Source organism: Corapipo altera, unplaced genomic scaffold (assembly GCF_003945725.1).
Source record: "Corapipo altera isolate COAL_440 unplaced genomic scaffold, ASM394572v1 73, whole genome shotgun sequence".
NCBI lineage: Eukaryota > Metazoa > Chordata > Aves > Passeriformes > Pipridae > Corapipo > Corapipo altera.
This window is the reverse complement of record NW_020884957.1, coordinates 233659-249289: the sequence shown is the minus strand read 5'-3', so window position 1 is coordinate 249289 and position 15631 is coordinate 233659. Positions and strand designations below refer to the sequence as shown.

Sequence of the window (15631 nt, the reverse complement as noted above, 5' to 3'; positions counted from 1 at the left end):
ACCACATGCTGTACTTGCAAGCATCAGCATCCATGCACAGCAAATCTCTTAAATAGTACAATTTCAGGAATCATTTTTTGTGTTTTAATATTTACAGACAAGAGCTTTATTTTTTTCTTTCTTGACAAATTATTTATCGAAAAAACCCTTTTTCAAATATGAGAATGTCCTCTAAATTGTTTGACACTAAGATTATGGCTGAGGGGATGATGGTGTTTAATCCCAGAAAGTCACACCAAAATGCAGTTCACAAGAATAAGCACCTCAGCCATCATTCCATCAAGTAAAGTTACTTATCAACTTACAGACTATGTTATGATACTAACTCATATAAACACCACTTTTAAATCCTCTGCTATTCCTTGTTCAGTAACCAACAGGCACTGCAAGTTCACCTCTGCAACGGAGGTATTTCTCCAGAATATGCTTCAGATGGGTCAATAACAAAGGCAACTGTAGAACTCCCCAGCAGAAGAAGCAGAAATAAGAAAAAGAATATGACATTGGCACAACAAGTTCTAGGTTGCTGCAAATAATGCTGTTAGATAGGCAGGGCTGAGGGAATGCGGGATATGACATGATCAGGACGACAACTGGCAATGTTCCACATTCAACAAAACATACACCTTCTTTATTACAGATCCTTTGAAAATGCTTATGCTACGTTTGGGATATCCCACTGGAATAGGTGCTACCCAGCTCTCTGTGATTTTTGTAATAATAATTAAAGTATTTAAAATACCATTTTACATGCTACTAACACCACAGTTGGATATTCTACAACAGAAAATAACTGTACCTGAAAGGTATGCAACTTTTTCCTTTAAAATTGGCAATACTTCCATAGCCTTCATTTCATCATTTTTGCGAAACCCTGAAAAAAATGAAAAGATGATTAGTAAGAAATTCAGACAAGCTCAGCTTCTACATTTAATGAATGCACTGTAAAACATTTACCCTTGGAATATATAGTGAATGTTATGATTACAGGAATTAAGATAACCTTATAATAAAAGTCTGGGAGGAGGGCATCAAGCTATTAAGACCATGTACCTTTAGAAAAATTACCAGCAAAAAAACCCCCAACCCAACCCACCAAAACCCCACAACAACACAGACAAACAAACAAAACCATCTAAACAAACAAACAAACAAAACAACAAAAAAAAACCCCAACTACCCAAAAAACACCACAGAAAAACACACCCCAAAAACCCCCGATGCTATTTACATGCAACTTTCTTTAAATCACTTCTGTAAGCACAATTCTTTTCTGCTGCCTGACAGGCACAGCATTCTGTAAGTGAGAGCACATTTTGTCACATTAACTCTACACATACATGGAGTTTGAAACTGTCCCCAAGGTGAGTGATTACAGTCAATCTTGTAAAGCAGCACATCAACAGCTTGTCCCTCCTCTGGACTTCCTATTTCTACTACTCTGTTTCTGTGGCCAAATTCTAAGTTCTTCCTTCTTTGATAAGGGAGATCTTTTAACCTTATATTCCATATTGACCTGTACAGCACAGAAATGGTCATGTTTAGGCCAGTTTTGTTCATCTTACAAGAACTGTGATACAACAGATCTTCAGCTAACTGTCTGTATGACCCTTTCTGGTCTGTTTGGATTCATGGGTTTTTTTAAAATAATCTTATTTCTGAAGAAAGTACCTCTGATGGGGCAAGTGGGAAGCACATTACTTCTCTATCACTGTTGAAGCACAGAAGTGCTTTTAAGACAGCTTAAATAGCTTTCTATGACACCATAGTTGTGTTCCTTAAAGGCAACAGTTTGAGATGTATAGAAAGTAAAATAAGCTTTTTAATTATTTGTAGTTTCAGAGAAACATTCAAGAGTAAACTCTGGTGCATAAGTGGCAATCTTTTCTAAAATAAATTGTTCTTCCCCTGTGTCTCTAGAGATGGCAGCAGAAACCCCCACTGATGCCCAGCAGGGAGGCCATCATTTCACTTCCTCCTCAAAAACATCCAAATTTTCATATCCTTTAGTCTCAGGTTCTGAGCTTAAATGAAAGACCTCAGCACTTCAGAGCTAAAACCTGAAGGTAGCAAATAGGTGTCATCAAGTAACATAAGATCTATAATTAAGGGCATCATATATGTAAATTACATAACAGGTTTTCTACTCCAGACAGCAGTATTGAGACTTCTGTGCCACTAACACAATAGGTTACAGGTACTACCCTTCAAAACAGACCCAGGATGCACCAAATACAATACCCAAGGGACAGGGATGGTCAAGTGTTTGCATGTCATCAACTACACTGAATGACACTGTTGATCCTGAAGAACTGCCCTCAAAACACATAAAGCCTAGTGGTGGCAAAAGTAAGCTGACTAGAATTACACAGAGAGGTTTACTTTAGGTGGCATGAAGTTTTGTAAAGGAAAGAACCATGAAGCAGCACATAGGACTGCCTGTGAAAGACTATGGCCTACCCATGACTGGGGACAAATTCAGACAAATGTCTGTCAAAAACGGGTCCCTCCAATTCACTGTAACTGAAGTGTTCAACCACGACATTGTCTCAGCACCCACAGAATGCAAACAAAAGAAAACAAAACATATCAACTTCCAGCCAGATGGAAATTCCCTGGCTAGTTCTGTGTTTTTTAATGAACGCCATAAACCAAAAACAAACCCAAAATTTGATACACTTTCTCAGAAAGGTTAGACCAGGAAAAACTAGTTCCTTGGGTAACCACGCAGCACGGAGGGTTTCTACACGATGGACAGTATTTTGCAATTACACAGCAACTCCAGACTGGCAAAGCAGTGGAGGGATTACTTTCATGTTTCCACTTAGGCTCTCAAGAGTCTAAGACAGAGCCAAAGGAACCTCGAGCATTATTCCTCCTGCAGAGTAATGCCTTTGAGTTATCAGCTTTTTACTAAAACTGCCTACTAGTTTTATCCTAGTAAGTTTTTGCTTATTATAGACTAAAGTTCTAAACAAGACTTTAAGAAAAAGATTAAATTAATCATCTAAAAGGACAGCAAATACATTGAAGTATTTGGGTTTCAGTTGACTGCTAAGGCACACTTCCAGGGTGCAATTTTTTTTAATGTGCTTTGAGCTACCCACCATAAGCTTAATGCCAATTTAGCATGCTCAGCTTTCATATCAACCATGGCAATTCCTTTTCTTTACAGTAAATTTAGAGGTAGAAAACACTTTCTCCTCACCTAAAAAGCATGCAGAAACTAGTGCTGTACTTCGCTGTCTCTCTTAGCTCAAAATTACCCAAGACACTGATGATACCACAATTGCTTGTTCAGATTTCTAAGCCCTTAAACTACTTCACCTCGGATGATGCTCAGCAGCTGCACGTTTTACTTTGCCTGTGGCATGTAAGAAGGAAGAAACATTTAGCTAACATTTCTCTGACTATTAAGGGGCCGCTCAAGGTAAACACCCTAGCAAATACGTTAGTGCTTGGCTTATGTTCTGCATCTGCATATCCTTAAGGCTGACTGCCTTGGATTATCATATTCCTGCTGCTCTAAACAGTCTATTTTTATTCCAGTTCTGCAGTGTTAAAGCTTAACTGAAAAGACTGTGGGGATTACAACAGATGAAAGAATGCTAGGGAGCAAAGAGGGTGAATACAGCAGGAAAGTATCATATTTTTATCTCCAATGAAGCAATAATAAAACAAAAACCCAGCAATATAAGCAGGTCTTAAGGGCTTGGGGTTTGTCCTCCCCCCTCTTTTTAAAGCCTCTATTCCACGAAACATTTGCGATTATGAGGATTTAATTTAAAAAAAAAAAAAAAATTAAAAGGCATTTACCACACTCAAATGAAATGCCATAAATATCTGCACCAATCTCTCCCTACACAGCTCAGCATCCTCCGCGCCAGCCGGCTGCATCACATGTTCCTGGGGGTGATGTCATCCTTCCCGAGCCGGGCGGCTGCAGCTCCCGCCGCCGCGGTGCCGCCGCAGTGCCCGCAGCCTCGGTACCCACCCGCAGCCACGGGCGAGCAGAGGGGTCGCTGGCAGACCCACTCCCGGCGTGGCCAGCTCCATGGAAAAGTACAACCCACGCCTGCACGGTGCAGCTGGGCAAGTATGAAATTCCAGAGCGTTTTCATTCCCGTGGCACATGCTTCTCTTTTGGAAGCACAATGTATGTGCATCTATGGCACATATTTACGCTGGGTTTTTTTGGTATCCAGTTTACCTGAAGAGGCATTCTTATTTTAAAAATGTTGTTTCTAGTAATAAATCCTATTTAAAATCTTTTAAAGACAATTTCAGTCTTATGTAGGAAAATCATCCTTTATATTTTCAACACCTATTAAAGAAATACTTATTTTACAGTTTTGCATTTTTAATAGGTAGTATATGCCCTTCTGTTGCCCATCATACAGACTCTTTTCCCTAACTACCAGTCAGGAGGGAGGATGCTCAAATTATGCTAATTAATATTCAATTTCAGTAGATTAAGTAACACACGACTACATAGCCCATTTCAATTTAAGAGGTTCCCCCCCACGCCTTACAAAGAATTACAGAATTACACAATCCTGTGAGTTATATAGTCTTTTACTAAAGATGTCTTATTACAGAGCAGTTATTGAAATGTTCTATCACACAACTTAAGATATTTAAAACATGCCAATAGGAAACAAGCAAAGCAATCTAAACTCTTTATCCAGATGTATACGTTAGAAAATTAGGAAGTCTTCCCCACAAACACACACACCGTCACATCTTTGCCCCTACAAGTTCAAAGCCAGAAGACACCATCAACTAGACAAATGTAAAAAACTAAACTGTCTGTGCCTTTTCTCATGTTGTACGAAGCTAAGATATTTTGCCGCAACATATTATTTTATAAATAATATATTACATTATTTTATAAGTTAAAACATCCATGAAAAGACAGCATTTTTGGGTAGAGTTATCAATCCTAGGAGGTTTCCAAGAGATCTTTACCCAAATGGCCAGGGCAGACTCCTCTCATTTGGGCTGCAAGTGTTCCCAAATCTGGTGAAGAGCTGCATGTCCACCTGCCCTGGAAACCAGAGAGTAACCCAGTGTAAAGGAGCCATCTTTGCCTGGAAATCATAGCATTCCCGTAACTTTGCTGCTCTCCAGTTAACCAACTTGCTGAAACTTCCACAGGTATTGAAACACAGTGAAAAAGTCACCTTAGAGCTGTAACACACTGGGTACTTGTGTGGAAGTTTACACAAGGCTCTATTAGCGTTAAGACTGAGGCTTCCTTCGATGCAGAAAACAAGGTAACTCTGTCGTCATCTCGTACTGCGATGATCAGTAACTAGTCAGCCACACAATTACATGAAGCAGACAAAATTGCCTTAAGCCTTTTAAGGTAACAATTTGATTACAGAAATGTGATGTGAATCAGTGTTGGAAACCCCTTCCCCAAAGATGCACTGCTACCCCAAGAACACAGGAGTCTTTATATCAGAGGTGTCTTCAGTGATGTGCACTGTTCAGTTATGGCAACAAACATAAAACATGGAAACAGAAATTACGACAACAAAGTCTCAGAAATGGAGGCTAAGAGCAGCACCTATTAGCAAAGAGGTTGACCAAGCACTCATCCACTGCTGTCACACACAACTGACTTGAAATTTTTCTGAAACATAGCTGGAGAAAAACATGAACAAAAAAAAGGGAACGCTCTCGCCCTGAAAACTCACACCTTAAATAACACAACTGCTTTCCATCTTGCAAAATAAAACCAAGACCTTTCAACAAGCACAAACCAAAAAAGCCAGACTCAACCCAGAGGTGCTTTACCCTCTGTTTGTACTTCAGAATGATTCCCTGTCATGTCACCAACAGAAAGCAAGCACCTTATCTACCAGGCTGCTCACTCCAGCATGAGACTTCTAATCCCCACCTCTTCTTTGACAGATATCCCATCCCGAATCAGAGAAAACTCCTTCAGTGAGTTATTTTCCAATAGAGTACTCTCTTCATTTCAATGGACCTGCTTCAATAGACTTCTGCTCAAAAATCTATGCTAAATTCTACAGGAAGGAAAACCCACATAAAAATTGCACTAGCAGGACTCAGAACTGCTGATTACCTGTTACTAGGTAATAACTGGACTGATTTAGGTTAGCCTTAAGTGAAATGAAATATTTGCTAGAAGATGAGAGATACAACTACTTCCATGGGTGTGGAAGATACCGTTTCCCAGCCAAGCAGCCATGTCCTTCATCCAGCTAAGGTAGCAGCAACTGTAAACCATTCTCCACAATTCCTTGCATCCACTAATCCTTTTGTGTTAATGATACCTTGGAACAGAAAATCTCAAAAATGCAGCTATCAACATTTAAGCAAAAAGTTTCCAAGATGTTGCTGTCTTTAGCTTTTTTTCCTATTTCACAGCATGAATTATATCAACTACATTACTGAAATTTGAGCTATTCCTCCCTTTATTTGCAAATCCATCCGAGCTACATTTCAAGAGAAACTGTTTTTTAATCAAGTAAAAAGAGGAGGGGGAAAAAAAAGGAGGAATAAAGAAGCTCAAATTGAATAAAATTAGTGCAGTATTAGACTGACTAAGGTTTCATTATTTGCTCTTTTTCATTCCCCATATTACAAGATCACAGAATATTCTTAATTAGAAGGGACCCACAAGGATCATCGAGTTCAACTGTTAAGTGAATGGCCTGTACAGTGATCAAACCCACGACCTTGACGTTCTTAGCACCATGATAAGTCCCAGAAACCTATAGGTTTATTCAACTTTGCTTATCAGTTAACGACTGCAAATGATAAACCACAGCTGTAAGTCAATTTATACACTACCTCCCATGTTTTTCAGGTGTCCAGAAAGAGAGCACAGAGCAGGTTCCTCTTATCCCATTTTAATATAGAGAAGTTTTAAAACTTGGTTGGTAAGTAAATTTCTAAATAAGGTATTATTCCATGAAAAATAATTTTAAACAAGATATGAGGAGATTTACAGGCAGCCATTGTAAAACCTTTTACATTCTTACTGTGAAGTTCTACATAGAAACCAGTATAGATTAAGTCAGTAGAACCATTAAATTCTTTCCTTCAATCAGATTCAGTGATTGCTGAACCCCAGAAGTCTTTAGGTTTTTAAATGAAATCAGACTACTGAGGTAAAGGTGGGAAAGAAAACTGAACTTTCATAAGCAGGAAATGGCAAAAAAACAGCAGTAAATGAGAATATAACCCAAAGGGATTGCAAAGGCAATCAAAAGGCAACTAAATTAGTGCATGTATGGGATTACTGATAGCTTTCCTTGATTTTGACTCAAGAATTTTAAATGCCAATTTCAATTTTATGGTAGGCTTAACTATAAATTCATACTTTTGGATGCAAGTAAAGGATTCATAGTGCAATCAGAGCTGTCAATTCACCAACTGCACTGTTATCACTTCCCGTTATAGACATTGCCTATATTCAGTGCTGCTCAGCAATCTCACACCATCTTTCACATTGCAACAAAGCAAGAGAATTCAGGAAAATTATGGCATAGACTGCAGTTCTTTCTCTGAAGCTTTGTGAGCTTGCAGATGACCAGTTTCAAAACCATCTCAGGAACACTAACTTTTAAGTATGTCTGCCATGGCATCTTTAAGACCTTTCTTCTTAGAGAAAATGAGGAACTATCAGCAGGATTTTTTAATGACATACAGGTCACTGGGCAACATTAGTAACCTTGGCATTCATCATTTATTCATTCACTTTTTCGCAGTCCAGATTCTAAAACCTCCAGGGGACTCCAACAAGGATACAGTTTAGAGGGATATAACCAAAGCGGCATGATTTCAGTGTTGTTCTAGCAGCCACAGTCATGAACTTCAGCAAAATATTTGCTGTATTCATTTAATGCTAAAAACCTAGTCCTGAATTTAAAGCAATTCTAAAGCTTTTGACTCCCTTCGGGTCTGATCAGGTTCAAGACCCACTCATCAGAAAACTTCATGCCTTCAAACCCTCACTTTAACCACAACAGATCACAGAAATGCCCCTCCTTTTCCCTTTTTTTTTTCCAGCTTACATTTTCCAACTTACACGCTCTGCATACAAGCTGCAGGGAATTGTAACACATCAGTACCGAGCCTGTATGCAGTGCTACCATTCGGCAATCAGGGCCTCACAGAAGCAGACAGCTGAGAAACTGCCTTGAAATAAGAAAACGAGATTCATTAGAAAGTTACTAGCTCTTTAAGCCACTTTCAGCTTTTGGCATTTTGGCTAAGTGTTGAGGTTCTCTCTTGCCATTTTTACCAGTTCCCTGGTTTATTCTGACACCGGGACACATCTCTCCTGTCTGTAAATTATGGGAAGAGCACAATATCATACAGAGAGATGTGGGACAAGAAGACTACTAGTGTACTTGACAGTAATTACTCAAACAAGATCAAATTCATTGACCAAATGACCATCCCTTTCTTGGAAGTTGATGTACTCATCTATTGCTCAGTTAATTACTTATTAATCAGCAGTTAGCGGAAACTAGCTACCTCAGGTGTGTACTGCAAAACTTGATGAAGAGCTGCCTTAAGACCGTAAGTTGAAGAAAATTCCAAAACCTAAATCACTGTTAAAAATCTGCGATTTCCTTTTAAGTGGGTAACAAGAACCTTAGAGCTATCCATATTTTGTACCGAGGTCCTTTCCCACCTGAATTACCCTTTGATTCTATGAAATGTGTGAGACAGAAGTACGAATGTCCATTTTTCAATTGAAACTTAAGATGAGACCATCAAAATCTCAGAAGTTTCCCGCTTTTACATGAGGGCAACTGTGTTATTAAATTTCTCTATCTCTTCAGGATGTTCAGTCTGTTCCTGCTGTCCTACCAGCATTGTTGGAAGTTCATTTGTTTTGGTGGGAACTGCTCATCCATCTCTAAGCGCTGCAATACTTCAATTCACTGTCCTGCTGAGGTAGCAAACCTTTTTGTCGTGGTGTACAGTAGCAGCACATGGCTCTCACTGCAGTCAGACACTTTCCCTGTTAACTGTTGCTACAGACACTCATGGCTTAGGGGCCTACACTGTCAGTTCACCAGGAGGGTACCCAGTCTCCTATAAAAGAATGGTTTAACGTGCAGTTGTTTTAACGAGATCTGTAAGCAATTTTACTTATTTTTCTGTTCAAAACACAGATGAAGTAAAAGGCAGTAGCTTCGAAATTCTGCGCAGCAACAGCTGGAACATAACGTTTTAGATCATGTCCTTTGGCTCTTGTTCCAAATCACCATCTGGAGAAATCTTTTTCCACAGTGAAATTGATGAAGACTACAGCAAGAGCAGTAAAAATAAGCAACTTGAAAACATCTTGAAAAACATCCTGCATTGTTTTATCCTGAGCAACAATAGGAAGAACTATTTCCATAAGCCCCAAAATCAATCAAAAATACCCCAAACCCAGACTGAGTATTTTTCAATAAAAAAACCTTTTTATAGCACAAGGTATTGCACTTGGGCTTTCTATCATTCACACCCCCCAAGATTTGGCATTTAATGGTTATATTTTTTTTCCTTTTCTCCACCCTTTTTTCTTTTTAAATATGCACACACTTTCACAACATTTTTGTCACCTTATGGAGATACATATGCAAAAATTAGACTTGGTTACGTTCATACTTTCAGGCACTGGTACTTAAACAACCATTTTTTGTTGAATATTCCTCCTCCCTCCTCCCTTCCTTTTTTTGCAGGACATTTTATATTCCTTCTGTGGAAAAACTAGCCATTTGCAACAAGATGTATGTCAAATAACCTGATTTGTGCACAGCTCTCCTTCCTTCAAATTCCCATTTTATTAGTTTGCAGTCATAAGGAGCTTGAGCTCCAAAAGCACTGAGACACAGGAAATCTAGGATGAATCCAAGCTTCTCTGCTACACTGCCGTGCGCATACAAAAGATCTATATGAGGAAGAATGAGGAGACACTTTTCTTCATCTTGCACTGTAAAAACTGTCAGGGTCCTACTGAATCAAACACCAGAGCAAAAGAATCGTACACAGTTTTTTTTATATAGCTCTTAATTTCAGATGTGGGGCTGTTAGAAGCATTTAGAAGGGAGAGAATAAAGTTTTACATCAGAGCATCTCCCTGTTCTATCTCTTTACTGAGCCAATTTTACTTAAAACACTGATTAACATAAGCTACTGGTTAGAATGAACCAATTCTTAAAAAAAAAAAAAAAAGAAAGAAAAAAAAGAGTAGTGATCAGGAGTCAACAGGGGAATTAAAGCTTGGGTGTTTCACTTTTAATATGTGAGCGGTTGCTAACAGCAACCTGTCTCTCCCTCCCTCCCTGCCTTTAAAAGGGAGAGCAAGATCAGCACTAAACACCAAAAGGGATGTCCAACACACATCTCGTTTGCTCAAGGATTACGTCAGAAATTCTAGCGTGAATTACTCTGAGCAGGTGTGTATTCTCAACACACATGCCACGCTAATCAAAAAAACCAAGACAATTGTTTAAGACAATATAAGGCAAAGAAAGCAAACAAGCAATCGCTCTGCTGAGACAAATGTGAGCCACACGCGGGCTTGGCAGTGTGGAAGCGGTGCAGCACAGCTTGATCTGCATGCGAGCGGGTGACAGCATGGCTCCCACATGCCCACCGCACTCGCAGCGGCACACATTACATCACCAGCTTTGTGCAGGGCTGAGCCATCGCTCAGCTCGGCTCGGGAGGAGCGCAGCCACATGCTGCATTCCCGGATCCATCCCCCAAACCATACGGAGGCAGAAATATGAGCGATCTGGAGTCACGTAAACCTTTCTCTCCCCATCCTGTCAAAAATGCTCCCCACCTGATCCCTTTGGCAAATTTCAGTAGGAACAAAAAGACCCTTACCACGTTATGCTTTACGAACGGATTTCACTCAAGAACAAACAGAAAGGATTTTGCAGGTTGTCATGACTAAGAAAGGGAGATTTCATTCTTCATTTATCAAATTTGTTCTAGCGGATTATCTCCTTCAGATGACAAAGGCAAGCAGCCTGAATCTCATTAGAGCTACATTTAACACAGCTACTTAAGTACACAAATTTAACCTAAATCAAGGCTGGGTGTTCTTCGTGAACTCCATTTACTCAGCTCCTATGTTACTGTAATGAGAGCAAGATTAACATCTTGCCTTCACTTTCTTCCATTTCTGCAAACAGCTACATGTTACTATAAATGCAGCACGTGCACTTTCACGGCTCTGGTCAGAAGCATACTCCCAAACTCAGCATTCAAAACCAGCATTTCTCATCAGCTCACCTATCCTCAAGTCATGAGTAAATTAGCTTCAAATTCATTTTTATCAAGGATATGCAGCATATGCAATACCAAGACAGACAAGACAAAGCAAGCAGCTCCCAATGGTATTTAGGACAGAAACCCATAGACGTAATGTTCCAAATACATTCAGATAACTGTTCGTTTCTAAAGCTTTAGTATTTGCATGTACAGTCAAACAATTGATATATATTACAATAGTGTAGTGTTTCTTTGGTAACAACTGTTACTGGAAAGTAGAGGTACTGCATTATACTCATAAATGTGCAAATCAAGTTCCCCTTAACTTAAAACAAGCAAAAAAAACACATGTGAAATCTTGCTCATTTTACAGAGCAAACTAGACAAAAGCTATTTAAACTCGACTGCAACTTACCACTTCCTACTACTTGCCAGCACAACAAATGCAGCCTAATAATTGTGAGAATCCACTATTTCATGCTCAGATTTTAACACCACGTATATTGACACACAGATACAGTGTTAAAATAGAGATGGTTGCTCTCATTAAAATAAGAAAGCGCAGGGGATTACTTTTCTCTTAGCATAGACAGTAGGTATTCACGCATCAGCTTTATTCTTCAGCCATTCACCTCCATAACACTACCTGCAAAATGCCACCACCAGCAAATGTTTTCCGTATTATTTTATTTCAATAGAGGGCATTCATCACGTGGGCATGTTCAAACACCTCTGATCCATGCCTTTAAAGAACATGCTCAGACTTACCAGGCATTATGAAGTATGGTATAGATACCATGTGATACCATCTGCAAATCAGGATAACTACAATGATTCAAGAACTGGAAGTTACAATATTTTAATTAAGTTCACAAAACTGGCCTAATTTAAGCTCAATTAAATGGGTTTGCTGGTCTTCTACTACACTGACTCACTCTACACAAAATTCTAAACACATGATTTCCTGGAAAAGCTCTTTGAGACAACAATGGGAGCTAACATTTTAATTGCATTAAAAAGCAGCAAAGTACTTTGGCATGTATTCGAATCCATTACTTCAAAAGTCTACGATGTATTTTAAAAGCACTAGGTAAGATTTTAACAATGCCTCTGCCTTCATGTCTTCTGTTCCTGACATGATTAAAGATTCGCAAAGTTGTCTCTGAAGATTTTAAATTCTAAAACCAATTAGTAGTCCATAGGTGTACATCTAAGTGACCTAGCAAGCTTAATTAGAAATATCAGCTTCTGTAGAGTAGAATAGCAACAAATGTTAAATTAGATTTCTCTTAGGCTGTTTTCATCTTTATTTTATTATTTCCACCCCCAGCTCTTCTCAGCAGGTTAAAACACAAGTTTATGGCATTACTAGAGCAGCAGTTGCTACATTATTTAGTTAGGTAAATATTTTTATTTTTGCAAATTATTAAATAAGAAGCATTCTTGACTAAACTGCTTTTGGTATAGAACCACTTTTGTTGTAGACAAGTCATTCTTATTTCCTTTTGAGCTCCAGTACTCTGACATCCCATTCACATTGCCAAACTCTCATATCTACTATTATTTAAAAGAAAAAAAAATCCTGAGAAATTAACTCATGTCAGAGGTTTATTCAGTCTTTTTTTTTGCTTGGCAGTTACTGTAAGCTTGAATAGGAAGAAGTATCACATCCTTTTGCAGCACAAGTCATTTTGATATAGAGAGATAATAAATGTATTCTGGACTCAACACAAGGGAAAGTATACACATTGTATACTGAAGCATACCATGACAGGCTTCCCCAGAAGTTTTCATAGCTGATACATCTAACAGCCTCCCTTTTTATGCTTCCCTAACTCAGCACAACTGTATATGACCAGTATCACCCAATACATTTCATATATAAGAACATTCTTTCCAAGTCCTTTCTGGACACAGTTTTCCTGATATATTTTATCCTCACTACCATTACATCAACTGATAATGATGATAGGTCAGTTCAGTGGCACTATTTGACCACAAGACTAATAAAATAGATGGAGTGTTTTATCTACTATCTCCTTACTCTTCATAAAACATTTCATGAGGACTAGTCCTCTTCAGAGGTTACTTAACAGAACCTGGACTATATGTACAGCAATATGACATGTCTGGAGACCCTTTCTTCTAGTAGATGCTTTGACTCAGTATACTTTAGAAGCAAGATTTAGTCCATTACCACACACAACTCAATTGCACACAAATCTATCCCAGTTAGCTCAAATCAGTGCACTTCCAACATCAACTTAGTTCCAAATTCAGTAACTGAGCACCAAGCACAAACTCCATGGCTTCTAAGCCTTCAAAGAAGGAGGTAAAAGTAAGCTAGCAAAATATACTTCTGTCAGAGCACTAATACTATTAGCAGCAACAAAAATGCCTGGATTTCAAAGTGGACTAACAATTGCACTACCATTTCAACGTCTGGGGAAAGCAAATATGAGGTACTTGACACTCATAAAAAGAAAAACTTTGAAATAGCAGGGCTTACCCTTGCACTTGAAATAATAATACACATGATGATGCCAAGAATCTAAGCTACAGCACCACAATCCAGCATCTCTACTTGCCTTCTTGATAGCTTTGTTTTATAAAGAAAGTTCATTTAAGAATCAAAATCAACAAAGCTAAAGTTTATTTGGATTTATGACAAAATACCTTGAATGAGTCCAAAAGGCTTCTCAGACAGGGCCAATATCAGAAGCTTAAGTTGCCTACCAAATCCGCCTGTTGCTGGCAGATGTGAGATAATCCCATCCTTACAGAAGGCTTGCTTTTGACCTCTTTGGGTAATTGATTGCCATTCAAATCACTTTTCAAATGACTGTTCTTAGATTCAGATTTTTTTGAACTGTCATCCTTCAAGCTTTTGGCTCAATGACTTTCTACAGATATAAGCTCCCTGACCTTATCAGACTTTTTTTTTAACCTTTCCAATTATTCCATACTATTCCACGTTGAAAACATTGGTATTTAAAAATTTGATTTCTCACAAAGACTTCCAATTAAATGTGACAGTCAAGTTTATCATGATTTCCTTTGCTGTTGTTGTTGTTGAGCTGTTTGAAATGGCTTACGATTCTTAGCAATAGCCCCTTACCTCTACAAAATATTTGCTTTCAAATATCCAAATAACTGAATCACTCTTAGTTACAGTAAGAAAGAATTGCTACAGAGCCTCCAGATAGGAAGTAAAATTTTCCAGTCTGCTTCAATTTCACCAGTTTAGCCCAGTGTTGCTACCTGTTAGACTATCAGCACCTACCAATTGATTACAACTGAATGAAAGGCTTAATTATACTAGGTACTGTAACTCCTTGTATCAAAAATATTAATGCAGTATGATACAGTTAAGGTAGGCAGGAAACAAACACTGGCAGCCAGTGGACTAATTGTAAAGATTTAGAGGAAAGTTACTTGTAGTTACTTACAGTTTTCCAAAAAAGGAGGTAATTCATTATTAAGCATTAAGCCTTTATCAAAGTGCTAACTCAGAAGTCCACTATGAAACTAAGCTATTTTAATTTTTGTGGTACAGACATAGGTCCTAACACTTACAGATAGCTCATGAAATGATTGGAGGGGATAAACACGTGCACACACGCACAGGCACATTGCAAAAGCCAAGGAATGGGCTCTGCCAAGCTCCACACAACCACACTGTCAAGAGCATAATTCAGTGAACATTCTGTTTTGGTGGCAGTGCCAGCTTAAGTCAGAGCTTTACATTAATTACCAAAACCCTGCTGGGGATTCTTAGTTTGACTGACCACTACCACATCAGTAGTCTGAACAAAGGTTCCCATGCATTAAATTCTGATTATCAAGTATAGCTGTCCATTGACAAACTGGTTAAAAATAACGAAACTGAACAAATAGAGATCATAGAGATCTCGCCGCTGAAATGGACATTTCATCTGCAAGAAATGAAAATTTCAAGAAAAATAGACTTCTTTGTGACCTCAGAAAAAAGAAAGACTGTGAAAACTACCATGCTTTATCAGGAAGAAACTTTCACAAATACAACCCAACGCACGAGGCAGGCCAGTACACAAACTTTCAAACACAAATTTAAAGCAGAACACACAGGTGAAAGAAAACAACCATTTGTTCAAGCTGAGTTCATATGGATCTATATATGTTAAGTCAAATATCTGTAACTGATTTTACACATTCTATTGTTAAAAAAGTGTAGGCTGAAATATTCATCTTTGTCTTCCTTAAGGGAAGACTGACTGGCAGTTATTGGTCAATATCAAGGCACTCCATCCACATGGGTATGTGCACCTCCAACAGGAAGATACAGAGATATCAACAAAGTGACTACCTATAATTAACAAAAATCAATATA

The 15631-nt window shown here is 38.5% G+C and overlaps 1 protein-coding gene across 2 annotated transcripts in view; it reads right to left on the bottom strand.

Moving 5' to 3' along the window:
- Positions 1-15631, bottom strand: part of TRIO (trio Rho guanine nucleotide exchange factor) — a 247989-nt gene that overhangs the window by 177863 nt on the left and 54495 nt on the right. For both annotated transcript variants that reach the window (XM_027663760.1, XM_027663761.1), the window contains exon 2: positions 800-874. In XM_027663760.1, the coding sequence (XP_027519561.1) occupies positions 800-874 (75 nt within the window). The remainder of the gene's footprint in view (positions 1-799; positions 875-15631) is intronic.